The sequence below is a fragment of the Sander vitreus genome, chromosome 18, assembly GCF_031162955.1.
Source record: "Sander vitreus isolate 19-12246 chromosome 18, sanVit1, whole genome shotgun sequence".
Classification (NCBI taxonomy): domain Eukaryota; kingdom Metazoa; phylum Chordata; class Actinopteri; order Perciformes; family Percidae; genus Sander; species Sander vitreus.
This window is the reverse complement of record NC_135872.1, coordinates 27,960,157-27,988,035: the sequence shown is the minus strand read 5'-3', so window position 1 is coordinate 27,988,035 and position 27,879 is coordinate 27,960,157. Positions and strand designations below refer to the sequence as shown.

The 27,879-nt window shown below is 40.4% G+C and overlaps 2 protein-coding genes across 6 annotated transcripts in view; one reads left to right on the top strand and one right to left on the bottom strand.

The window, feature by feature from the left end:
• The first annotated feature begins 810 nt into the window (after positions 1–810).
• The window catches only part of tube1 (tubulin, epsilon 1), a 38,432-nt gene continuing 11,363 nt past the window's right edge, over positions 811–27,879 (top strand). Inside the window, exons 1-12 of one of the 4 annotated variants that reach the window (XM_078274014.1) lie at positions 811–987; positions 1,571–1,644; positions 3,364–3,416; positions 3,515–3,572; positions 4,255–4,370; positions 6,206–6,327; positions 7,331–7,518; positions 8,430–8,602; positions 11,014–11,154; positions 17,488–17,628; positions 18,804–18,978; positions 19,295–19,455. In XM_078274014.1, the coding sequence (XP_078130140.1) occupies positions 963–987; positions 1,571–1,644; positions 3,364–3,416; positions 3,515–3,572; positions 4,255–4,370; positions 6,206–6,327; positions 7,331–7,518; positions 8,430–8,602; positions 11,014–11,154; positions 17,488–17,628; positions 18,804–18,978; positions 19,295–19,453 (1,425 nt within the window). In that variant the 5' untranslated portion in view covers positions 811–962 and the 3' untranslated portion in view covers positions 19,454–19,455. Of the gene's footprint in view, positions 988–1,570; positions 1,645–3,363; positions 3,417–3,514; positions 3,573–4,254; positions 4,371–6,205; positions 6,328–7,330; positions 7,519–8,429; positions 8,603–11,013; positions 11,155–17,487; positions 17,629–18,803; positions 18,979–19,294; positions 20,493–27,879 lie in introns of those variants that run through there. The other 3 variants (XM_078274013.1, XM_078274016.1, XM_078274015.1) reach the window with 3 other exon arrangements.
• On the bottom strand, positions 20,559–27,622 carry ccn6 (cellular communication network factor 6). 2 transcript variants are annotated; one of them, XM_078274017.1, is made up of 5 exons: positions 27,488–27,622; positions 24,173–24,449; positions 23,467–23,703; positions 21,076–21,269; positions 20,559–20,994 (listed from the first exon to the last, which is right to left on the bottom strand). In XM_078274017.1, the coding sequence occupies exons 1-5, from the start codon at positions 27,533–27,535 to the stop codon at positions 20,713–20,715; spliced, it is 1,038 nt and encodes a 345-aa protein (XP_078130143.1). In that variant the 5' UTR covers positions 27,536–27,622; the 3' UTR covers positions 20,559–20,712. The 2 variants fall into 2 exon arrangements, with proteins under 2 accessions (XP_078130143.1, XP_078130144.1); XM_078274018.1 differs by having other exon boundaries at positions 21,076–21,248.

The window sequence follows — 27,879 nt, the reverse complement described above, 5'->3', positions numbered from 1 at the left end:
TCTCTTCTGTCACAATTTATTAAAGCAATAGCAGGCACACAACATATTATTTACACTCATTTCATTCACTGTTTGGCATATTGTTGCATACAGTCGAAGATAGAGTTTCTTTCACAGATGTAAACATAAACGTTCTAAATGGACCCAAGTTGATTTCCTGTTGCAGTGTATGTGAATGGCATCAACTGACAGGAAGTTAACAAGGGACCAGGCTGTCGCCTAGCAATGGAATTCCATTGAAACGGTCTATAGGCTACATTTGACGGATTCTACGAAAATATCTCTTCCAGAAGACGCTTTCTGTATTAAACTAATGACCAGTCTCATATTTATTTGGAGAGATGATGTAAAGTTGTGCGGAAGCCATAGATACAAATGCGGAAGCTACGTTTTGAAATGTATTTTTTATTTTACTTTATTATTTAAGTAAAGATACAATAACACAATGAATACAGTAACTATATACCGATAAACATGAACAAAAAGGGGTGTATAACATTTACAATGAAGAGGTTTTAAGGCATTTTAGATGTTTAGGGTCCGGACGGGTCCTTTTAAAGTTTTAAAATAAAATAAAATGTCGTTTTTAAAATCGGTGAATATTCGGTTTTCTTTCAGACTATTACATTAATGAATATAACATTTTCCAATTAAAATTAAATGTATTCAAAATGAAAACATGGCATTTATCCAAATCATTTCCTTCATAGTAAAAAATAACATGTCAACTTTACAATTTTATCAACATCAATCCAAAACAATATGCGGAAGCTACGTTACGTGTACGCCGTTTCCATGGTAATACGTCATTAGCACTCGACCAAACACAGGGGAGGCGCGAGACGAAAGAATTGTTCAAAACTATATAGAAAAAGTAGTTTCAATGGAGAGTTATGGACAAATGTTAACATTACGTTTGACTTGAATCCGCCTTCTAGAGGGGTCTGCGTGTTGCTGCGGCCATGACACAGTCCGTTGTTGTCCAAGGTGAGTTCAGACTCCAGTGCATCTCGTTAAATAGACGTAGCTAGCTAGCTAGCTAGCGTTAGCTTAGCTGTCATCTGCTGTGTTGGTAGGTAGCTAGGCGTTGTAGGTAACGTTAGGGTTCACTCGTGGAAACATTTCTCTAACCTATGTTGTTACTGTAACTAACGTTACACGTTTAATTAACATAACATTAGGGTCCACTCGTGGAAACAGTTCCCTAACCTATGTTGTTACTGTAACTAACATTAAACTTTTAATTAACATAACATTAGGGTCCACTCGTGGAAACAGTTCCCTAACCTATGTTGTTACTGTAACTAACATTAAACTTTTAATTAACATAACATTAGGGTCCACTCGTGGAAACATTTCCCTAACCTATGTTGTTACTGTAACTAACGTTATACTTTTAATTAACATAACATTAGGGTCCACTCGTGGAAACAGTTCCCTAACCTATGTTGTTACTGTAACTAACATTAAACTTTTAATTAACATAACATTAGGGTCCACTCGTGGAAACAGTTCCCTAACCTATGTTGTTACTGTAACTAACGTTACACTTTTAATTCGTGTTCTTCAGTTGGTCAGTGTGGGAACCAGGTTGGCTGCAGGTTTTGGGATCTTGCTTTGCGAGAACATGCCCACGTCAATAAAGTAAGTGCTAACACACACACACACACACACACACACACACACACACACACACAATGAAATTATTATTGACTTTACAGTCCCTGTGCTGTGCCCTTCATCAGGAGGAACACCAAAATAGACAGAGAGAGAGAGAGAGAGAGAGAGACAAAAACGAGAGAGAGGTCTGCATGGATTTATGAGATAGAAAAAGATTAGGGGGGGTGATTGAATGGATGGACGGGAAGATGGGGAAGAGGAGGAGTGAGCGATCAGACTCTTGACAAAGGGAGCAGGCTAATGATGGGCTCCGGGGTGTCTGCCAGGGGAAAGCCTCGTCTCTGCACTCCCAGCATGCCGTCCTGCCAGTGTCATGCAGCGCACACACACACACACAAAAGCAAAGGTACACTTAATCCTACAGTGTAAACAATCCTACAGACAGTAACGGTACACTGTCCTCTTACATTTGCATGCGTTGTATTTGATAAGACTGAAGGACCCCAGTGTGAGGCTTTTTCACAAGACATTTTGACATGGCATAACAAGAAAGGCACAGGTGTAGCATTAATTAATAATAATGATGGATGATGTACTTTTGATGTACTTAACTGGGACTAGGATTTTGAATGGAATGGCGCAAACATTCATTAGCTTAATTACTTACAGCTGTGCTTTTTGGGTTATTGTGAGAAAATGTGTACCTATTGGAAAAAGGCTGTACACACTAGTAGGACAGTTGTATCATAGGGTAATATGATTCTATGTGCATGCCATCCACATCCTCACCAGCCCCCTCAGCTGTTATATTCACTCCCACACATCCCATCCCTGCCAGGGTTAAACATTGAATTGGTACAGTGACCGCTATATATTTAATATACTGTTTTATAACAATAGGACAATAAAAGATATATTCACGTAGTTTTTGTAAGTCGCAGTTTGCAATCACCAACTTTCTTTAAAATGTAATATATATATATTAAATATTCCGAATCATATCACAATTATTAGGAGGATTTCTGAAACATAATTTGCTGTGTATTTCTTACTGCGTGGATAGTCGGCTGAAACAAGTTAGTTAGTCAAAAAACAATTACAGATTTATCAGTAATGACAAGAATGGTTATTGCAGTCCTAAGACAAAGTCTTACTAACGCTATGGCAAATGTAAAATGTTATTTATTAATAATTTTATACAAGGCCAATAGGATACATGCACACAGACAGAGAGACAGTGCATATACACACTCTACAGAATTATTGTTTGATTACACAGACAAAAGAAATAAAACTTTCATTAGTCACTTAACTGAATCGTGACTTACAAAACTGAAGGTCATTAAAAATGATCTTCAGCTGAATTACCCTCTAACGAATCAGATATTGAGTCAAATCAAATCCCTGTTTACCCAGTCAGTTTGATTTAACGGTGATTTAATAGTTTGAGTTTATTACAACTTGGGTCTTTTTGCCTTTGTTCCCATCAGTTATGATACCATTGTACTCACCAAAATAATTGCTGAGAACTTCTAACACAACTACATTGCTAGAACGAAGTCTGATGGACGGGAATGATGGCCATTACTATGAAAATAATACCTACGTTGTGATAAACCTGAATTATCCTAAGGGAAGCCCACTGTTGTTGTGCCCTAACACAGCTTCTAAGAACAGACATGTTAATCACCTACCACGACATGTTAGGGCATCTCTAATATCCTGTGTTTTTCTCCTATTCAGAAAGGATTGTACGATGAGGCCCTCAGTAGCTTTTTCCGAAATGTGGACTCAAGGTAATCACACCTGCTTTCACCCAGTTACTGCTCCATAGGTTGAGACATGTGCCTCCATACAGACGCCCGAATCTCGTTCTGTTGTATTTTGTTTCCAGGGAAAGTGATGGGGGAGCCCACGTTGTTGGTGGGAGAATCCAACATCTGAAGGCCAGGGTAAGTTCTGCTCATTACTAGAAATCTGCTTGAGAGAACATTCTCTATCCTCTCCTCTGGTCTTCACAGGGGTAACAGCTGATTGTAGGTCACGGTTTGGCATTCATTGATTCACGTTACAAAGAGGAGTTATGGAATTATGGCAGGGGGTCAAAGGCATATGTGCTCAGTGTAATATAGCATTGGAACATACAGTGGCTTGCATAAGTTTACACACCCATGCCAAAGTTGACTAAAAAAGAAGAATAAAAAAACATCTTTTGGAAATTGATCTTAATGCCTTAATTAAAAAAAAAGAGGAAAAATCCAGCCTTTAAGGACACCAATTTTCTTTGTGAATGAATAATGTATCGTAAATAAATAAATGTTCTTCCTTTAAAATACAGGGGGCATTAGTAAGTACACCCCTATGTTAAATTCCCATAGAGGCAGGCAGATTTTTCTTTTTAAAGGCCAGTTATTTCATGGATCCAGGATACTATGATCATGATGAAGTTCCCTTGGCCTTTGGAATTAAAATAGCCCCCCACATCATCACATACCCTTCACCATACCTAGAGATTGGCATGGTTTTATTTCAGTTAGCCGAATAGCTGGTTTGATTTGCATTGAGATGATCTTATGGAAAGTACCCCATGCCACTGTATGTGCTGGCCTTATACTCACACATTTGAATCCACAGGCAGTGCTGGTGGACATGGAGGAGGGTGTGGTCAATGAGATCCTGCAGGGCCCATTGAGAGAAATGTTCGACAGCACTCAGCTCCTCACAGACGTGTCAGGTTCAGGCAACAACTGGTGAGAGACAGACTAGACACAGGACACAAGCTCACATGGCTGGTAGCAACAAAAAAAAAAAAAAAGTGCCGTTACATCACACAGAGTTGTGATGGAGTGGTGTTCAGGGATTCAACGCAATAGACCTTTTTCACGTCAGACATGTTGACATGTCATAGTAGGAAAAGCACAGGTGTAATCAAAACCATTAACGATGGCTGCATTCCACTTAGGAGAGACCCTGGTATTGTACATGCTGACTCACTGAAATAGCTCACTGGGACACTTGATGGAACTGAGCCATCGTTAAGGTTATCAATTTCAGCTGTGCTTTTCCTACTATGACAAGTCAAAATGTCTGCTGTGAAAAAAGGTCCATTGGATTGCCAGAGTAATTTTCTGTAAGTGTCACAAAGTCGACACTTTATATCCCCAGGCCTGACACACACACACACACACACACACACACACACACACACACACACACACGCACACACACGCATACGCATGGTTTTAAAATGGTCTATATGGTTTTCTTTTACTGTACAATAAAATGCAAAAGAAGGGACTAGAGTCTTTACCCTGACAGTAGGCAGGGAGTGTACCAGCCGACTCTTCCTGGTCCGTGCAGTGCTGGTGCGCCGATCTGCCCAGACGTCCTCAACGCTCAGGCAAGCAGAGAAAATACAACAACCCAAAGAAAAACACCACACTCAAGGCTGTTCACAGTAAAAAAAAATAAAATAAATAAATATGCAAAAACACTAGCTGCCTTGGCTACACTTTGTGTCATGAGTTCTAAATAACGTGTCCTTGGCTGGAAGATTATAAGCTACTATCTCATACAGCCACCACATCTCAAATTCCCAGCAATATAACAAAAGATGATTAGTAGCTTAGTAGTCTCAACAATGGGCGTTTTCCCACTTCGCTATCAAACTATGTTAGAGCTGTGATTATCACAGCATATTGATTTCCTCTCCAACAAAGGCCTTGTTCAGCCTCTTATTCTGACGTGCACATGCACAGCTAACTGACTAAATTCTAACAATAATTGGTTGAATCTTCTGTCACATAAGACACATTTATTTTTTCTGTGGTTCCACCAGCTTAGTTTGTAAGTGTGAGCCCGAACAAACTGATATTACATTTTGAGAAGTAATTCTTTGTTTTCTAATTATGAAGCACCTTTCAAATATATTAGACAAAATATCTTTGTAAATATTCGGAAAATCCCGCAAATACCACACCAACTAAACGAGTTTGAAAAAAAGCAATGTTTTCAGTCTCCACTATGTCTTTCTATCTCAGACAAACAGTCACATAGTGGGGTATTTTTGCAGTATCTGACCCAATTAAGAAAATGAATCGATCATTTTGGAACCAAAGTTCAATTATACATAATACGTGTCACCATACACGGATGAGCTTAACAGAAACCTGCACCTAGGGCTGTGCAATTAGTCTCATTTTTAATCGTGATTACGATTTCGGCTCCTAACGATCACGAAAACAAAGTAATTGGAAATAGAAAAACGATTATTTTGCACATTACGTTTGGCAAGTAAACTCTTATTTTGTCTTGTGTTCTAAATAAAAAAATTCAAATGGGGAAAGGGATATTTCACAGTTCAAGGTGTTTTCATTGTTGATTTGTTCAAATGTTTCTCTGTTTTTTTAAATCCAGTAATTGCAACGTCTTTCCAAAAGTCAGTGAGTTAAATAATCGTGATTTCAATATTGACCAAAATAATTGTGCTTGTGATTTTTTCCATAATCGAGCAGCCCTACCTGCATCCCAAACGAAGACATTGTTAACAACTTTTCCCTTCATTAATATGCCTCTTCTTCTCCAGGGCAGTTGGACACATGATGTATGGCTCAGCATACAGGGAGCAGATAGTGGATAAGCTGCGGAAAGCAGCAGAACACTGTGACTGTCTGCAGTGCTTCTTTCTCATTCACTCTATGGGAGGAGGTAAGGCCCGAAGACACTTTAGCTGTGTTGGAGAGCGTTCCCTATCACGGAAATGGTGCACTACTGTATATAGGGTGTTCGCCATTTTGTAGTGGTGTTCAAATTCTCCGTGGCTAATTGTATTCACTGTATAGTCCACTATAAAAAAAAACACAATGCACAGCTAATTTGAGTGAACATTCGGTGTACCCTACATTTGTTTTCCCGTATACCACAATGCAACGCGGTCGTGTTTCCCCGGAGGAGAAGAAGAAGAAGCACCCGCGAAAACTGAAAAGGAAAAATGGAGCGGCCTTTCGTTTCTAAACAGTGGAAATGTAACACGCTACATATATACAACCTTTAATGATTCTCCCGAGCGCTCGCTTTGTTTCAGGGACGTGATATAAGTATTTTTGTTTTCGGTTTGTGTACATGATGCTGGGCGCGCCCTCTTCCGTCACACAAATGACCGTCGCATCTCCTGATTCAACGATGGTTTCAGTTAGGGTCCGAAACCTCGTTTGGTCATCCCCGATATAGTTCACTATTTAATAAACACTATATAGGGAATAGTGAGTGAGGGAGCGGTTTTAAACGCAGCTTTTCACTCCATGGAAGCATTGGTGCCCCTGTACATAACATGTACAGAATGGAGTGTGTGCATGCTTTTCCTATCATTCTGCATTAAATCATTAAATCTTAGCTCCAACAAGCCTTTATTTTGAAATCCGTGATCTTTAGATGTTGGCTTTAGGATTTTATTTATGTATTTTGCGAATGAGTATGTCCAAGCATTTGGACTAACACGTTTTCTTTATAGCATGAATATGTCTCAGTTTTACGAATGCCTGGTTATAGGTATACATGCCCAAGAAATGTGGTTTGTCTGGGGGAAATTGAGATGGGAAAACCAGGTCACTACGATACTCTACACTAATTACAGACACCAGGTTTGTGGTTTACATGACACTGAAGAAATGTAGTTACAGCAGAAAGTAAATGCATGGTTTCTGAATTGAAGGTACGGGCTCTGGCCTGGGGACCAGAGTGCTGAGCCTGCTGGAGGAGGAGTTTCCTGAGGTGTGTCGAATTGTCACCTCCATCTATCCGTCTGCGGAGGATGATGTCATCACCTCTCCCTACAACAGCGTCCTGGCCATGAGGGAGCTCACAGAGCACGCCGACTGTGTCCTGCCTGTTGAAAACCAAGTTTGTACCTTTTGTAAATTAAAATTTGTACCCTCTCCCTGCATAAATCTCGGCCGTATGTACAAATGGAACTCATCAATGTTAGGGCAGCATGATATTAGGAAAATGTGGCATATGCGATAACGATATTACTTGCGATAAATGAACAGATCTTAAAGCAGGGTTTCTGCGAGGTCAACATTTTATGCCTTAAAGTCTTAAATTCGCTGAAGTTTTGTGTTCCAGGTCTCTAATACTTTTAAACAGTCCTAATTTTCCAACGTCCATGTAACGCTACCTCTAAAGCTCATTGAAATGTTCCCGCAGCGCTTTACAATGTTTGTTTTATTAATTCCGTGGTGTTGTAGTTCTTTCTGTCGCTAGTCCAATTATAATTTGCTGTATTGCGACTACAAATGAGACCAACATGCAACTTATGTTCCAGCCAATCCAGACACCAGTCCTATAATATGATGCCAATGAGGAAATCAGGGAATTGTTTCAATGTTTCCACACTCTGACATCCGACTTTGTTTTGATGTCGTGATATGGCTCTTAAATTTCATTCATAATGGTCTTAAAAAGGTCTTAAAAAGTCTTAAATATGACTTGCTGAAACCTGCAGAAACCCTGTAAAGTGTACTCAATTCTGCGTTTCTGCTGCTTTCAATATTCTGCTAAAATCCAACAAATTGCTTGTTGAATTTAAAACAAATGAAAGGAAATAATTTCCAATATTCTTTTATTGAACAAAATGAATATTGAATTGAACATTTTCTACTGATAAAAAATCTGTGTCTTTCGCGATATGTCGCAGCTTTTCGCCATGTCTTTATCGTGCCAATAAATATTGCGATGACGATTTAAAAAAAACGGTATATTGCGCAGCCCTAATCAATATTAACGAGTATTTGTTCTCACTGCTCCTCCAGTCGTTGGTCGACATTGTGGACAAGATCAAACATATGTCTCACGGTGGAAAGCCAGGGTCAGCGATAAAGAGAGACAGCACCATCATCTCTGGGCAGGGCGGGCTCAGTGGGGCCGAGAAGCCCTTTGATGCCATGAATAATATTGTGGCTAACCTGTTGCTCAATATTACCAGGTATAGTATTTCTGTTTGCTCATATACAGAAGACCCCTGTCTGCATAGGGAGAGGGGGCTCTCTTGTTTATTTTACCACTAGACATGTTTTGGCACTGTTGTTTTTTTTTACTCTGGGACATACAGGGACCCCTGTATTCTGAGAGCAGAAAATCCTGATTGGAGTATAAGATTTAAGGAAATAGGAAGGGGCGTGTCCCTTTACAGTTTTGTAAATCACCTGAAAGCAATTTAAAGTCTGGTCTGACATGGATAGAGTTGTTGTTGTGGATAGGGCTGGGTACTGAATACCAATACTTTTTAGGCACCGACTGAATTGCCTCTAAAGTATCAAAAAATGCCTCGTCATTCAATACCTAATTTCAATACCTAAGGAGTAAATCTTTACAGCCACAGTGAGCCGATAAGCACGCAGCACGCTTCTGCCAAGATCTAATAATGTTTGTGATTGGCTGTGTAACGTTACACGTCGTAGAGGCCCACAGGAAAAACTACGTTACACAGAGACGGCTCACGTAGTCAGAGCTAAAAGAATAAATAAAAGAATGTGTGCCATAATGTAATTTCTTTTTGTTTTATAAAATTGGTATGGAAAAAGTATCATTTAGGAACCGGTATAGAAGTCACGGTATTGGTATCGAAATGGTTTGAACGATCCACAGTAAGTAAGTAAAGTTTATTTATATAGCACATTTCACAGATAAAAATCACAAAGTGCTTCACAATAAAATGTAATACAGTACAACAAATTAAAATACAAGAAAGTTAAATACAAATAGAAGCATAACAAACAACCATAAGATTCAACAGAATTCACACAACGCAGAAAGGGAGGCAAGGCATTCCACAGCCTAGGAGCCACTGCCTGGATGATCGGTCCCCTCTAGTTTTAAACTGAGTGTAGGGAACCACTAATAGCCTCTGATCTAATGACCTCAGACTCCGGGTGGGAGTGTGAAGCTGTATCAAGTCAGATATGTAGGTAGGAATTTGACCGTGCAGGGCTCTAAAAGTAAGGACCAGGATTTTAAATTGAATTCTATACTGGACTGGTAACCAGTGAAGTGCTGCTAAAACAGGCGTGATGTGTGCTCTTTTGTTAATGTGAGTTAAAAGCCTTGCAGCAGAGTTCTGAACAGCCTGGAGACGATAAAGCCCAGTTGTGGAATTTCCAGCTTATTATATACTCATTGGCATTCATTTTTTCTTGCTCATTAGGTCATGTTTTGCCTTTTTAGATTGAAGTCGATGGAGACAATAAGGATGGAAAGACAGGAGAGAACAGATTCCCACTAAGAAAGCAGAATGTTGCAATTACCTTTTCTGACTGACTGACCAACCGGAATGCCAGTAGGGCTGTTCAGACTAAAGCCCTCGGCAGATTATAGCGAAGCTCTGTGTTGTTGTTGTTGTTGTTGTTGTTGTGTTGCCAGTATGAACATTTAAACCAGAGTCCAGTTTAAAGGCTTTGGGGTGGAATTTCCAGCTTATGAACTCATGCTATGTAAGTTGACACAGTGGTACCCAGGTATCCCTCAGGTCAGGGTCCAACATAACCTCATAATCTTTCCAGGCAGGGGAATGCTTTCACTTTGTGCCTCCATAGATGCCGGGAGACGTAGCAGCTGGATGATAAGACAGTGCTGCTCAGCCTACCAAGGCCATAGAGAAAGTAAACGCATAACACATTATGTCTGTGCTGAGATATTTGGGGGGTCCGCAATATCTTTGTTTACCTTGTGAAGGTTCAGCTAAACGTAACGCCTCCAGCATGAGTTTAAATACACAGGTACTTCAGAGAGTCTGGACATGACGCGATAACACATGGTGGTTAAACTGTACTGCCTGCCTGAATTCTTTCCTCAGTTGAGTGTTCATTAAATGCTTTTGTGTAATTCATCAAAAATCTCCCGAACCTTTTTCACATATGTGAAGTGAGTTGTGCTGCTCCTGAGTTTTTCCTTAAGTTATTACCAATTCATTGAGCATTGCATTGTTAAACCGTGAAGGTCTCAAAATGAAAATGCCTTTTCATGCTAATTTTTTTCGTACCTTTTTAAATGTTGCTTATCAAGTCAAGTCGACTTTATTGTCAATTCTGCAACGTGCCAGACATACAGAGCAATTGAAAATACGTTTCTCTCCGACCCACGGTGCAATAAGGACACGTACAACAAGTGTAATATAAAACATAAGAAATCTATACAAACAAAGATAAAAAAAGATAAGTAATATATACAATAAAAAGATAAGTAATATATCCAATAAAAAAATAAGTAAAAAGTAATATGTATAATGTAATAAATTCTAAACCGTGCAAATGTAAGGCAAAACCAAACGGTACAGAAAACTAAAGATATTGAAATGTGCAGGAAGAGTTATAAGTCACCTTAAGTTTCCTTTTGTTTCAGCTCAGCTCGTTTTGAGGGATCTCTCAACATGGATCTGAACGAGATTGCAATGAACCTGGTCCCCTTCCCCCGTCTACACTACCTGGTGCCCAGCCTCACCCCCCTCTACACACTGGCAGATGTCAGTGTCCCCACCAGAAGGTCAGCTCTTTGGCTCTCATTGCAGCTATTTTTTTTACCTCAGAGTTGTTTTAAATCCTGGATATTAGGGCCGGGACCACATGCTTTTCACGATACCTGGGTGCCGATTGGATTTGTATTGCGATTTTCATTTGTTGCGGTTCTAGAAGTATTGTGATTCCATAGTCGATTACAAGGATGTTCTTTTCCTTCTTTAACAAAAACAAAAGTTGAATAAAACACTTTGAGACAGTATATCATGAGACATTTCTAAGATCTGATAGTTTTCTAAGAAGAATGACATCACAAGTCAGTCAGTCTGACATTTATTTACTTTGTAAAGAAGAACTTGAGATGGACTTTCTGCTTTCTCTACTTTTGCTGTTTGGCTGGAAAATGATATGATGTAGTCGCCGTCGGCGGTACCGTATAAACAGAACATATTTAGGTGAATCATTGGTTAAAGAAATTTAAAAAGCATATTGATTCCAGGGAAAAGAATCGATTTAAAAGATCATCTGATTTTCGTTTTCTTTTTTCAACCCCTTCTGGGTTGTATGTCTTACAACAACTTCTTTATTTTTCATTTTTTGACAAAACATACAACTCACAACATGAACACATAGTGCTACTGGGTAACGTGGTTAAAACTACTGTCACAATATAAGTCATAATGTTTTCTGATATCAATATATATTATGTTACGACAAATGGAATAAACTAATTAATAAAATGGTTGAACTGATGTTCAGTGCACTGAACTGTGTTCCACTGCTATGCATTACATCAGGCAAACACTTCAATAACTCATTTTGTTCCTTTTCTTGTTTTAAATTCATGTATCCAGTTGAAGTTTTAAGGTTGATAACATGATAGATCATATAACATGATTAACATTTCAGAGATGATGAATCACTGAAAAAAAACGAATGGAAGAGCCCCCAAAACAGGAGCTTTTATGTTTTTTTCCCCTCCTTGTTGCAATTGTCCCCAATTTTCTTTTTACACAAAACAGAAGCATCCCTTGACTACAACAGAGGAATCCATAATAGAAATCAGACTACTACCCAAATACTTGCCCTCTTTGATTAAATGAACTCAGGCATATGACAGCTACAGTTTATCGGAAAATAGCGTTGGGCACACTGACTTTGATGAATTTACTGTTTATCAGACCCCAGATGAGAAGCTAACGTTAGCGAACACTGCGGTCCCTCTGCCTCCCCGCTGCAGGAGACGACGTATTCCTCCGACACGCTGGATTAACGTTACTGTTTAAAACTCTTTCCAGGTTAGTGGGGATGCATACCGCTCAAAACCAATATTAAAAACGTAGTAATCTTCCCTCAGCGTTTATTTTTGTTGCTCAACTGAGTGTAAAATGAGCGGTGACGTTAAATCATCAGTTTCAGGTAACGCACTCTAGGGTACCGTCTATTTGCTGGATCTTTCCGAGGTAACCATCGGTAACTAACGTTAGCAGATAAGCCCGTTGACAGCAGCGGTAGTGTTCATATTTATGCACAATGACACATAAAGCAAACTTGCTAAAAAAGGAACCACACGCTGTTTTCAGGTAATGTCACTGTTGACGTTCAAACAGGCCTGTGTGTGTGTGTGTGTTTTGAGAAATATCTTTATACTGCAATAAGGCTATATTTATTTTATTTTTATATTATGTTATTGCCATTACCTGTTTCCCCTGTTTTCATACATACAGAAGTTTAGTTTGCTAAATATATCACATTTTAGTTGGATATTGAATGTGAAAAGAAGGAAATGGTTCTTCCATAACATTGCACTTTAGATGTGAGTAATATATATAGTTCTACTTTATAGCGATTGATTATCTGTTAAAGAAATGTTCTATGTAAAATGTTCTATTAAAGAAAAGATAGAAAATAAATATTTGTGCGTGCTATAAAGTAGTTAGAAAAAATGAAATCGGAATCGGCCTAGAAAATTGGAATCGGTGCATCTCTAATTTCTTCTATTACATCCAAAAAGGAGCCCCCCACTCTTCTGAAAATGATCTTCCCTCCCCCTGACTCTATAAGTAACCCGTTCAAAGGTAGCTATTTTTGTCATCAACTCAACCCACTCCTTAAAACAGCATGGGCTAGTTGATTTCCAGTGTCTTAATATTATTCTACACCCTGTTATTGTGGCCAGACAAACCCATAATCTCTTCTGTTCATTCAAAACTATGTCGCCCGGTAGAAGACCCAGAACACATAAAGCTGGAGATTTAGTCAACTGCAATTGAAATATCTTATTCAGGAGAATAACAACATCTTCCCAAAGGTTCTCATTTTTCTCACAGAAATACAACATGTGTACACGAGTACCAACTTCTTTCTCACATTTCCAGCAGGTGTTGCTGTCCCTTAGCTTAAGTCTGGCTAATGTACTTGGGGTCCAGTGACTCCTGTTTAACAGTTCATACAAAGTGAATTGAGTTTGAGCTTCACTTGAGCAGATATACCAAGAGGCAACCAGCTTTTCCCATCTGTCATCTATAATTCTTTCACCCACATCTATTTCCCAACACATTCTCAAACCTTCCAATCTGGGTACATGTACGCCTTGAAAAAGACCGTAGAACGTGGAGGCTCCACCTTTTTTTCTGCCAAGCTACATGAAACAGCTCCTGGATCTTAGTTGGTGGATCAAGATTGTTTTTTCTATTGGTTAGAATACAATGCCTGATCTGTAGACATTTCCAAAAATCCTGTTGACTAAGATCATAGTCACTCTCAATTTCATTGAATGATCTAATTTTGTTTTCCCTAACCAAGTCACCAAGAAGATGAATTCCTGATTTGGCCCATTCCTTTAGCAACAGTTTTTTTTTCCTATCAATAGTTTTTTATTAAACCAGACAGAGGCTTTAGGTATAAGATATGGACTAGCCTTAATTATTTGATGAGTCTTTGTCCATGTTTCTTTGGCAAAACTATTTTATTTTGGAAAGTGCAAGCTGTCCACTCTCTTTAGCCGCATATAGTTTAGTACGGTTAAAACTTGCTTTTTTGCCTGCCCACACATCTCTCTCGCTCTCTACAACAGTGTTATACAGTTTTAAAAGATTGGGTGGAAAATGTAATGGTAACATATGTAAAATATAATTTATCTTGGGAGTGACGATCATCTTAACCAAATTAATCCTACCTAATAAAGACATATTCATTTGTGCCCAGTTTTGTAGGACAGGTTGGATAGCTTGAATAACTGAAGAGATATAAGTTAGCATTATTTTTTCCAGGCCTAGTGTTAGTTTAATCCCTAAATAATTCAAACCTGATGGCATCCACTTGAAGTGCCAAGACTCCCTCATGGCCAACCAGACATTATAGAAAAGGAATCAATAATTGAAGAGATCTCAGATGTTGTCGTGTGCGGGTTACTTGAAACCAAAAGAATATCGTCCACGACGTGCAGCAAAAGTTTGTGTTCTACCTGGCCCATTTTAACCCCTTTGACATTTTCACTTTTACACAATGCAGTTGCCAAAGGTTCTAAAAGCGGGGCAAATATCAGCGGTGATAATGGAAAACCCTGCCGAGTGCTGCTACTAAGGCTTAATGAGGGTGACATGACTCCATTATTAAGAACAGTTGCCATTGGCTCTGTATAGACTAGCTGTAACCACTGTATTAGGAGGGACCAAATCCAATTTTTTTTCAGTGTAGTACCATCATTTCAAAAAAGGGGCATAAGATCTGCGAACACCACAAAGCTGGCTTTTATTTTTTTAGTGGGATGTTGGCATCTTAAAGTTTAGTGCTGCAGGCTTGTGACAGGAAAAACACCATTTGATCCACCACCTCCCCTCCCGCCTGCTCCCCAGCAACAACCACCATGAAAGTGGTCTTGTGTGAGCCATATGGACCTCATCTGCTCCAGAGGAGCTGCTCATTGGTCAGTAAGATTGGTGGTTGTACTGGGCAAACTCCCAGAAGTTAATATATATATATATATATATATATATATGACTATGAATGCAAAGCAGGGTGTTGGTTAAAAATGTCTTGCCTGCTCAGCAGAACTTGCCTGTATAAATAAAGGTACAACAACTCTTCTTTCTCAGTAATTGCCCTCTTGGCCCCCAGTCTAACTCAGCTATACCTGAAATCCCTGCGAGGCCACTTCAGTTACTGTAGCCAATAAATAGACACACTATAGACAGAGCTCATTTAAGTCCCGCACCACCGGAGGGAAAAACAAGTCATCGTTCTCCATTGACTTGTATTGTGTCACGGTGACTCCTCGTCAATTCCGTCTGCTAGTAAACAACAGAAAAATGCCTAAAAGCTGCTGTGATGGGATGCACTACCGACAATGTGTATAACCCATAATAGGGCTGAACGATTTAAGGAAAAAATCTAATTGCGTTTTTTCTGCCAGATATTGTGATTACAGTTCGATTTGCAATTTCTTATTTTTTTTTTTTAAGTTTAGCTTAAGTTCAATATTGTCTGAGTAACAGATAAAACATGTCATGGAACATTATAACATGAGACACCATCAAAACTGCTCTGTATCTTTATGAGCGGAACTTAGATATGACCTTAGATATGGATTTCCAGCAATAAGTGATATGTAACATTCCAGCATTTATTTAAAACAGTAGTTATAATAATAAAAAGAGGAATAAAAAATGTTAAGCCAATGTTAGACCAAACATTCAACTAAATATTGAACATTCGATTAATCACGGCCCTCACGATTAGCTACTCGCATTCTTTCAAATCGGGATTTCGATTTGAAAACGATTAATCGTTCAGCCGTAACCCATAACTTACATTTTTATAAGCTGCCACTGAGCTTTTATGTAACCAAAGTGGAGACAGACATGAGAAATCGGCTCGACTCGGCCGCGGTGTCCCGTCCTCCTTTCTCCATTGCAGATTTAGTACCGCCTCATGCGTGAGGCGAGCGTGGCTGGTCGTCATAGCGCCGCCGCAGAAAACTGCCGTGACCTAACTCGACACACACACAGAACGTGGAAGGTGTGTTGTTTTTGACTCTCGGCATGTGGCTGTTGTCACAGCCAGAAGACAAATTTTGTTTCAAAAGAAGCTGCAACAAAAAAAAAACACCCCTGACTAAACTATTTAAAAATGGCGGGTTTGTTCAGGACACCCCCGTCTGTCGCTAGCAATGATGACTTAGTGACGATTCTCTCTGACCAATCAGTAGTCTGCAGGTTGTCACATCACCTTTTGGTATCGCCTCAGCTCGCTTGGAGGTACCAGGGACTTTTTTTCATAATGGAAAACCAAAAAAGGCGAGTAGAGTCGGGCAGGTACCATGTAATGGAAAAACGCCATAAGCTAACGATAGGCCCAACATAATGTTTGCACCAAGCATTTTGTTAGCAAGTCAAATATCCAAATGTTAGTTTAAAGCTAATATGTCTGTAAGTTAAGCTAAAGCATTTTGACAGTATAACGTGGATAAATCAGTAAGCTATGCATTATGTTAAGTGTCTTAGCTTGCTAATAATATTACATACCTAACATTAGCTCACTAACAGCTAACTTGTCCTCTCTGGAAGACCTACTGTAGATAGCTAAAATAATCCTTTGACATGCTTAAATCTGATGTTTTTAACTAGCTAGAGGCACTTTGTAAGCGTTTCAGCCCTTAGTTGCATATTGTGGCACAGACCGTCTTCCCCTCCGGTGGTCGTGGCTTTCAGAGTATGAAAGCCAGTCTAGGTGCTGAACAAGCAAACCACAAACGCTAGTCTTTGCCAGGATGTAGATGTAATATCTCGAAGCAGGGCTTTAATTTAACTTTTTTGATCACCAGCCAACATGGCTAGTATGTTTTAAAAGTTACCAACCAGTCAGATTTTCCACTAGCCAAATGTTTGTTTGTTTGTTTGTTTGTTTGTTTTCCTAACTAACTTTACTTTACTTTCAGCTAATCTGGTTTGTTTCGCTCCGTTCTATTTTTCTTCAGCGTAGCTCGTAATCCATTCCGCACGCTAGCCACGTAGCCAACGGTTGTCTGACACGTCGCGACATAGTGTTCATGGGAAATGTAAGATTAGTACTACGAGCAGCGTTGGCCTGATAAAGATTACGTTTCCAGGCTAAACAAACACAAAACCGCCCAAATTTCTTGGCAGAAAACGGAGCAATCTGGAAAACTTGTCACATTGTTTCTGCAGCCTGTAGATTCAGACAGACGCTTCGCTTCTTTCATCACCGGCCAAATTGGCTAGTATAACTTTAAAACGTTACCTGCCAAAGGTCATTTTTACCCACATTTGGTTGTCAATTTAAAGCCCTGTCTGGAAGTATTGTGAAGTGTTTGTCGTTCTCCTCTAACTGTGCCCTCTAGACTGGATCAGATGTTCAGCGATGCCTTCAGTAAAGACCACCAGCTAATCCGAGCTGACCCGAAGCACAGCCTCTACCTGGCCTGCGCCCTCATGGTCAGGGGCAACGTGCAGGTGTCTGACCTGCGCAGGAACATCGAGAGGTCAGAGCGCCATCCTCCCAATCCGTCTCCTTCTGCACCGAGACAGCAGACGAGTCCGTGCAACCACCCTGATAGGCCCAAAGATGACCTTCACACTCACTCTCCCAAATAGTACCCCCATTCAGCACTGACAGCACTGATTCATGACTGGTCCATTCAGCAGCAGCTGTTTTCATGTAGAGAAGCTGAAACAGAAGCTACTGTGAGAGTACATATTTGTGTGTGACCATGGTCTAAAAGAGGAGGAAAGGGAGGGAGGGAGGGAGGGAGGAGGAGGAAGAGAAGCACAGAAATATTGCCCACCAAAAGACTCTAAGGGGCACACACATAATCACTGTACAAACTATATTGCAGCATATTTTTCTGTTGGTTAAAACAAATGTTTAACTTTACGAATTGTTACGAAACTAAACGCCAACACATGTTGACAGATGAATCGTCACATATTCCAAACATGGTTGGTTCCAGTTGCTTACATTTGAGACTTGCTGCATCATTGTAAACTGAATATCTTTGGCTGGTTTGACAAACCAGATTTCTTTTATTTTGAAGACCTCACAATCTTGGGAAACTGATGGACTTTTTAAAGAAGAAAAAATGAAAATGTTGCAGCCCATAACATCAGTCTGTTGAGATCCTTCACTGGGTCATTACCATTTTTGTGGTGTTCAACATAGTATCTTACAAATGTCTCCTTGTCACAAGATAGCAAATAAGAATACAAACAGTGCTGTTCAACTCTTAAGTGTCACTAAAACTCTTGTATATTTTTCCATATTTTTTTAAAAATGTGCCCAAGGAACAGGGCCAGAGCTAGAAAGGGGGCACAGGATGGCGGGTGGGAGTGTATTGCCACTGCCTGTTCAGCCAATCTTCCCAGCCCTTGTCACATGACCAATTAATGTTTCCATGATGACTATCCAAAATTGGAACCAGCACTGGAATTGTTATTTTTTTAAAGTGGCAGACTGAACCTTTAGAAAATGTGTATTGTATTTGGATATACAGTTAGTTTAAACTGGAAAAAAGTGAAACTAATAATGAATATTATGTTTTATTTCATTGTGTTATTCTATCCTATGCAATATTTCCTCTATCTCAAAGCAGATTTTCTACGCTGTTTTCTGATAAAAATGTCATGCATTCCATATGCATTTCTTTTCTCCCTGCTCTAGACTTAAGCCTTTGCTACCCTTTGTGTCGTGGAACCAGGAAGGCTGGAAGACGGGCCTGTGTTCAGTGCCTCCCGTGGGTCACTCCCACGCCCTGTTAGCCCTGGCCAACAACACCTGTGTGAAGCTCACATTCATGGAGCTGAGAGAACGCTTCATCAAGCTCTACAGGAAGAAGGTGCATTAGAAGATTCAGCAAAGGAATTTATCATTTAATAAGTCAAAGCCATCAAATATTTCCCTTTAAACCTTGTCAAATGTGTTTGGATAACTAGTTCTTTGTCTTTACTCATGATAGAACACCTTTGGGATTTTTGACAGTTGGTTAGACAGTATAAACAGATCGAAGACATACTGTAGTGTAGCTTTCAGTAGTGGTAACTTGTGATGGACATTTGCCATTTTGTTTTTGAAAATGTCATAGACTGAAGAAAAAGAGGAAGTCAGACATAATTACTTAATAGCACATTGTGCTCCCTCCCCACCTGTTGAAGGCTCACTTACACCACTACCTGCATGTAGACGGGATGGAGCAGAGCTGCTTCTCAGAGGCCATCAGCTCTCTCAGCTCACTGATTGAAGAGTACCAACATCTAGATGCCACCAAGGGGACACTCGTGCCAGACGCACCCAGACTCCGCATTGCCAGATGAAGGTCTGCGCTGTTGTATATCTTTGTGTAGATGTCTGTGTCTATGACTGTTTCATTGTAAAATAACTGTGTCCATGCTAAGTCCTATCAGAATATCTGTTTAAATACAAATATTAATGATGTTTTCAGTTAAGTTAATGGTGTAAAACGGAAGTGTAACTTCTTTCCTCTCTAACAGAATATTATTTTAACCATTTACTTTAGCTTTGTCTTTCCAAGAGTCAGATAAAGGAAGATAATACCGGTGAATTAGCAATGCGCTACCGTTGGCCATACTCGGACACCCCCAGTCCTCGCTGTAAAACCTCACTGGGCACTGCTGTTTTTTTGGGGTATTAACCATATTAACAAGTCGCCCAAATTAACATCAATGCTGTCCACACATCCGGGACCGTACTTCCGTTCTTCACAATAAAATGTAAAACGACATGCTTCCAAATTATTCAGTATGATCGCCATCATTTCCACTTTGTAAAGTTATACCGCCACCTGAGCGTCGCCCAAGTGTTCTTACGGCTTTCTATCCTTAAAGTCATTTTTGTATACTAATTTGACATGCAAATGTACATGTACATACATATGAAAACTCACATGTAGATTCTTAGATGTGTATAAATTAATTCTATTTGCACTTCGGGGGCGATCGCCCAGGAAAAGCACCGTTAAAAGGCTGGAAAGACGTCAGACCGGATGTGTCCGGATAAGGCCAATAATGGCGAATGGTGTCCAAACATGGACACAGTTATACCAGTAATTATTTTTCAATAAGGACTTCACACAACCAAATCTTTTGTATATACCTTTATAAGTTATATGTCAATATTGTCTAATTTGTGACCAGATTAAAAATAAGCAGGGACAACATGTAAAAAGAATCTGTAGTATGACCTGATTTGCCATGTGTGGGCTCCCTGACCATAGTATTATGAGGTACTGTTAATGTGTGCTGTTACAGCTAATGCACTGGCCATATTCCTTGTTGTTATTGCACATACATGTCCTGAAGACAGGGTTTATAAAATATTCTATCATAACTAAAACACATTTCCTAATTCATTTAATGATCCCAGCCATTCTTCCCTATGAAATGAGGTTTTGTAGTTTGAGTTTTTGTCTTCTTCTTTCTTTGATTTCTCAAGTCCCATCGCCACTGCCGAGGAGAACTTAAATGACCAAAGTATGCATACGTTTCAGTCCTTAGTCCGCCCCAGCAGGGCTCAAGTCCTGCGTCTGTGTCTCTGGACTTCTTGGATGGATCCGTTAGAGTAGCCGCAGGTCTGAAAACATGTCACCTGGGTCGTTGCACTTCCTCTGGCACACGCAGGATGTTATCCACTGCATCTTCCACTGTGTGTTGGAGCCCCCCTTGCACGTGAAGTCGACCTTGATCATACGTGACTGGTTTGGGACACAGCAGCGCTTGTCTGTACAGACACCGCAGTACGTGGGCTTAAACTTCTTGGTACTGGTACAGCCCGAGAGTGTCAGCTTTTCTGCTTTCTTTGCTTGGAATTTAGGCCGGCATGTCTTTCCCTTCGGCACCTATTAGGGGAAAACATTGATTTGATTAGTGTTGATTTTTATATAAAACAATACTTTGATAGAATTTGACCAACTTGTCACCTTAATACTCTTCATCACACTCTTCCCACACGGTCGCAGCAGACACAGGCGTCGGGACTTCCTCATCTCACATTTGCTGTTGTCGTTGGTGACGCGCACAGAGATGCCCAGGCCGCATGTTTTAGAGCAGGGGCTCCAGGGCGTGGTCTGGATCAGACAGTTCTTCTTCCAGGCTAAAGGAGGATCCCTGTAAGCTTTCAGTATTACAGTTAAAGGGCACTGTGTCAACAACACCCTACACAAAGATCTAGTCTCTGTGCCACTGTACTGCCAAGAAGAGCACACACCCCAAATACCTGGTCTTACCTTACCCACCAAGAGGGAATTCATTTTCAGTTTCCTTTGAGGCTGTACGTACATTAGTTAAAGCGGAACTCTCGCCAAAATGCAACCTAGGGTGTTTTTGTGAATGTACCCGAGTCAAACTTTGGTTTAAAAGCATATTTAGGACGGAATCGCCAATTTTAAGATTTGCCATATCTTAGTTTTTCAGTCAAATGGCCTTTTAAATGGGAGTGCTAGGGACACTACTATGATCGCATCAAAATCAACATTTTTAAACCACTAAGAAGGCTCGACACAACATGAAACTTTGCTCCAAGTATCACCGGGGGCTCTACACATGAACTCAGCATTGAGAACATTGTTTGTGTACACAGAGTTTACTAAAAAAGGTTTTGTCGTTGTTTCCGGGCGCTACCATCTCGCCACTCAAAAATTGTCAGTCTCCAAATGCAAATGAAAGGACTCTATAGGAGGAAATGTCATTCTTATATGAGGCTCCTTTTTCAACTACAAGTCAATATTGTTTTTCACTAACGACAAAACAAGAAATAATCCGTGCATTTATATGGAACTAAGCTTTAGGAGCTTTCCATCTTTACTCTCCTCCCTGTTACGTTGCATTCGGAGATGGTAGCGCCCAGAAACAACAACAACTGCTAAAGTAAGTGTTTCAAAACTTCTTTTTAGTAAACTCTGTGTACACAAACAATGTTCTCAATGCTGAGTTCATGTGTAGAGCCCCCGGTGATACTTCGAGCAAAGTTTCATGTAGTGTCGAGCCTTCTTATTGTTTTAAAAATGTTGATTTTGATGCTATCATAGTAGTGTCCCTAGCACTCCCATTCAAAAGGCCATTTGACCGAAAAACGAAGATATGGTAAATCTTAAAATTGGCGCTTCTGTCCTAATTATGCTTTTAAACTAAAGTTTGACTCAGGTACATTCACAAAAAGACCCTAGGTTGCATTTTGGCGAGAGTTACGCTTTAAAGAGCCCATATTATGAAAAAATCTCTTTTTCTAGGATTTGGGGTGTTATTTTGTGTCTCTGGTGCTTCCACACGCATACAAACTTTGAAAAAAAACATCCATGCTGTTTTGAGTGAGATCCGGTTTCTGAATGTGTCCTGTCTTCAGTCTCTGGGTCAGCTGGTCAACATCTGCAGGGCTTTTTACGTCACTAGCCGAGACGAGGGGCGTAGGGGGCTAACCGTTAGCATGCTATCTCGTTCTCAATGGCAAAACAAGTTCACCCTAATCTACAAAATAAATAGTAAAGAACTACTTCCATGTCCCTGTTCTGCAGGTATTCCACACAAAGTTGGAAGTGCGCCCTCGTTTAGAAGAAGTCTCCCGGCTAATCATGCCTTGTACTGCTGAAGTTGGAGAAACAGCTAGCTAGCTCATGTAGTCCTTACCTAGCTACTGAGGATGTGTGACTGACAACAAAGATCTTAGAGAAGTTGAGAGGTCTCACTCTGTAGCTGAAACAGAGACCTGAACACAGGGTGAAAAGAGGAGCTGCAGCAATGTGCAGTACATATTCTTTTTTTAATATGAATCGACTTTTGGAATTCTATAAATCGATTTTGAATCGGTAGAGCTTGAATCTCGATTTGAATACGAATCGATTTTTTTGCACACCCCTAAAAAATATGTATTTTTTAAATATTAAACCATGTAACCCTATTCTGATACAATCTCAAATTGCAATTATGAACCTGAAAATGAGCATAATATGGCCACTTTAAGTGGAATGAGTGGAAAAAGCCATTCTGCTGAACTGGAACCTTGTGTGGATGTTTTAAATCTAAACAAGGTGCTGTGTTTTAACAAATTAAATTAGTGATTCCCTGACACGCCATTATCTAGATATATTTCTGCAGAGTTTCATGCAAAGCAAACACACTATGCTGGTACATCGAAGTGGAAGTGAGTTGTCCCTCTTCCTGCTTATAATTGGAACCATCCATCTTACTGTTTTCCTCACTCCTCACACTGCCAGAGTAATGAAACACCCACTCCCCAACCGGCTAACCTGGACAGCAATTAGCATTCCAGGCCAGACAAGCTGGCCTTTCTCCACAGGTTCACTCTATAAACACACCTGACATGTAGGTCGTATCCTGTTGGTGCTTCTTTGGGTTCTGGCCACTGCGAATGCCGGCTGGCATGTTGCTCATCAGCGGTGCAGGGCCTAAGAGACCAGCGGGCTTCTGGATGAATGCAGGGGTACAGCCGATGGCTCCAGCAATACATGTGCACTTATAGAGGGGGCTGGGCTCGAAACCTTCGCCGTTCTCATAGTGGGCCCCATTCAGGTCACAGCCTACTGCCATCAAGTCTGAATGAGAAAGAATAAGGGAAACATGTCAGGGCTCTGGTACTCGTTGGTGCAGCAACCCAATACGCTGGAAGAAAATAGACTTGAAATGTAAAAATATGCTGCAGGTCCATACTTAAAGCACGAGTAAAACATTAGCTGTGTAGATGGCTTTATTGATTAGTCTTAAAGTGTATCTGTTAACGTTTTCACCGTTTAACAGCCACTCCTTTCTGCTATTTGAAAAACTGCTATTTGGGCCAGTGGGTGTCATGCGGTGATCCCAGTGTGGCTACTACGCCAACATCACCGCACAACAGCGCAGCCCCTTGCATTGTTTTTAACATAGCGCTGCTTTCAGCCTGAACACCAGGTAACCGTATGCATCATACTGCCCAAGCTCTAGTTTGAAACAGAAAATGGTTAGCACCCCTAGTACCTTGACCTATCCTACCATGACTGATTCAGGGAAAAGATGAGAGGCACTCACATGCACACACTCCGACCTCAAATCTTGGCTTGTCAGCTGAAAAGTCACAGTACATGCTCTTGTGCGGGTCACAGACGTCCCTCTCGTTGCACGGCTCTCCGATCTGCCTGGCACAGCTCTTGCAGCAGCCACACCCATCCAGGACAGAGCTCACTCCCGGGGAACAATAGGGTCTTTGCCGACACTTGCAGGGCCACTGGCAGAACTGCCGCCTCTCAGCCGCAGCCCGCCCATCTCGAGGAGCCAGCTGTCCATTGTTCTGAGCCCTGCTGAAGCACTGGGTGAAGAGGACAGAGATCCTTTGATGAAAAAAATTGGGCAGGGATTTGGATGTACAAATTCTGTTTATTCTTGAAGCAGCAGCAGCTGCTGCTTTATTGAATTTTTTGATCTGCTCATCTTAGAGAAAGCTCATTGTATACCAAATAGCTTTGAGATAAAAAAAGAAAAAAAAGAATCCACATTTGTATCCCTTTTCGCTTCTGTATGTTTTGCTTGGAAAGAGTTGCTGAGCACACCCAGACCTCAGTTCTACCTTTAGAATTTAGACTTAGGCAGAAAATGTTGAATGGACAACAGTAACACCTTTGCCTACATTTATGTACTTATTGCATCTGGATGAACATTGCACTCGTCAGTCAATCTGTCTTCTGTTTGTCCCTCAAGACTCTGGTCAAAAGCAAGATATTTTCCACCATGAAACTTGGATATTCGTGGTTGTAGTTCTACACACGTCACATGTAGGTGCAAGGCTATTGGAAATCAGTATTAAGTCAGCAGGCAGACCTTATTCTGTTTGAGATCTGACTGGAATCCAAAGGTATTTTCATAAATATGGACATGGTTTCCAAAGGACGGTTGCTAATAATTTTGGAGACCAGCCAGGTCAACAACTCCCCCAACCTAGACTCGGATATAGAACTGGGTATCTCAAAGTTTCCTCTGGTGCAAAATAGGGCTGTGCAATTAATCTAAATTTTAATCGGGATTTTTTTTTTTTTTGTACATTAGGTTTAGCAAATAAACTCTTGCTTGTGTTTGTGGAAGAAAAAAAAAAGTTAAAATGGCAAAAGTATTTGTTTAAAAAAAAAAAAAAAAAAGAAGTGGTTTCACTGTTTTGTAAGTTCAGTAATTGCTACATCTTTCCAAAAGACAATGTGTAATTGTGTTAAATAATCGTCATTTCAATATCGACCAAAATAATTGTGATCATGATTTCTTTCCATAATCAAGCAGCCCTTGTGCAAAATGTCAAACTGGCACATAAGATATCTTGTAGTCTAGGGGTGCTTTCACACCTATAGTTTGGTAAACTCAGTGATAATGAAATGAGACGCTGGGGGGGTGGCCCAGCCTATGGAGCCGGCATATATTCATATCTTACTCTATGAATTAAGGATTTATTTTGACCCAACCAGAGTTGGAGATTGTTGGAGCAGTTTGAGTTTGAATGAAGTGTGTTTTTAGGTGAGTTAAGACAATGAGGTCGTGTTTACACCAATATGCTCGCGGGTGAAAACGTCAAATATTTGATCATATGTGCCTTTCGTTTAGACGGCGACGGCGTTTTTGGGGCTTAAAAACGCAAAAAAGTGAAACCACCCTCCAGAGTGGAAATCTTAAAAACACTCCACCATCGCGTTCCTGTCTAAAGAGTAAAAACGCACTGTGCGACTGTGCGAGTGTGTGTGTGTGTGTGTGTGTGTGTGTGCGCATTGTTTGGAGCAATAAGTCCACCTCCTCATCTGTTCAGACAAAATTGCCAGCTTTTGTTGTTCGCTTCGCGCTACTAGAGAGAGGAGAGGGAGAGAGGAGGAGGAGGAGAGGTAGACGAGTAGAAGGAAGGTTCTACGCAGGCACGCAGACTTGGTGGATCACATTTCACACACTTTTGTGTCACCATATGCACGCAGATTTCCCCCCCATAGCGCTCGTCAAAATGCGGAATAAAAAGTGAGAACGCAACGCCACTTTTGCGTTCTCTCTTCAGGTCATTTCCGTCTAAACATAGCCTGAATCTAGTCTTTGTTGGTGAACGAGAGAAACTTGAGTCAGAAGGTGTACAGTTGTACGGAAAATGTGTGTGTTGGCCAGTTGAGTCAGCGGAAGCTCGCTGTAATCATAACATTGACATATCATCAGCTTAAATAATCGATATAGCTAACTTGTAAGCAAACAATTGCTTATTTATACGTCACGAAGCTACAAATCAACTCGTGTTTCTTGCCGCCTGATGAATGTAACTCTGTTTGGAGGCACATTTTCTCACAGAGCTGCCTTGAATGTTTAGTAAGATTTAGTCATGAGCTGTGTCTAAAACCTCTCCCTTGTTCACTCATTCACGAGCTACTCCCTGAATAATAGCAGCATTTGGCATATGTAACCATCCTCATTTTGCATCATCATTGACAGGTGAAGGTCTAAATATTTGGGATTGTAAGCCATTGTGGGATTTCTTGAGGTATATCTTACTCACCTCATATTTTCAGTTACAGATAGAATTTAAAAAAGCAAAAAATGACAAAAAGACCCCTTAAAACAACTGAGATATTAAGCCTAATCAGCTAGAATCTCAACTTCTTTCTTTTAACTACGACCACAAATGATATAATAACATTTAGTTTGCAATTGAAGCATTTTATCTATTATGGTTACATAGCCAATGTTTTGAACCTTCAAGCCTAACTGCTCAGAGAGTAAGAAGGCATTTAAAATGTAAGTCTATGTCAAGGTGTAAACTGCACATAGCTCAGAGCGATGACAGCCCAACAGATTATAAATGCTTGTGTTCAGTCCTCTAAAACTAATATGTTTGCTTTGCTTGGTATTTGCAATGATGTAATCAATGCATGGTGCCACTTGTGTGCTCCAATTCCCCTGACTACTCACTGCTTCCAAGGGTCACTGAGGGTTATGCCAAAAATCTGAAGCCTGTCTGCCAGGTTTACTGAATGAGCTCATTTCATGGTGTGAAAATGGGTCCACAGGAGCTTTAAATACAAAGACCTCAGACTTTGCTCCCCTTTTGCAAGTTTTTACTCCGGACAGGAAGACTATCTTTAAGCTCAATAAAATGAGAGCAACACCAGTGAAAACCAAATTTTCCAAGTTACTTTGTTAATGGCTACTTGATTGCTATTTTAGATTTTGTATGTAAATAAATATATTCCCAGTATTAAAATGAAAAGGCAAATTCTGAAAAATGCTGGTGCTCTGCTACTGAGAACACCGAAGCATCTAGGTATAGCAGGCGTTGAGTGCCTTGTCTCAATGTGTCTGTAGTGTTGGAATAGAAAAAGATAATGCTCTTCTTACCTGTTGAGCAAGGATGAGCAGGAGGGAACGGCAGAGAAGCGATAGCATCTCTTAAGTGAGATGGTTTGTGTGAGCTCCAGGAGGGCGCAGGGGGACGAGGGAGCTGGAAGGTGGGATTTAGTGAGGAAGACTGGCAGAGAGAGAGAGGGAAATGGGGGGGGAAGAGATTGAGAGCGCTGACCTGTCAGAGAAGGGGACAAAGCACCCCTCTGTCTCCTCTCCAAACACACCTATTCCCCGCCTTACTGATCCAGAGGGGAAATATTTGTCTTCATAACTGCTGGGCCACGCCAGGGCCTTCAAGTCCTGCCCACTTGTTTATTCTTAGTATGCTCCCATTTACCTGGGTGCAACTAACAGTTAAATCTGTAAACCATGCGTGACAGGCTGCT

What these genes read in the sequence shown, in the direction of transcription:
- ccn6 (XM_078274017.1), bottom strand. Translation starts at nt 27,535, where the DNA reads ATGCTATCGCTTCTCTGCCGTTCCCTCCTGCTCATCCTTGCTCAACAG. An exon ending in TGAGGTCGGAGTGTGTGCAT is followed by an intron (nt 23,704 to 24,172) that starts GTGAGTGCCTCT and finishes TTTCTCATTCAG; the next exon opens with ACTTGATGGCAGTAGGCTGT. An exon ending in GGATACGACCTACATGTCAG is followed by an intron (nt 21,270 to 23,466) that starts GTGTGTTTATAG and finishes TAATACTGAAAG; the next exon opens with CTTACAGGGATCCTCCTTTA.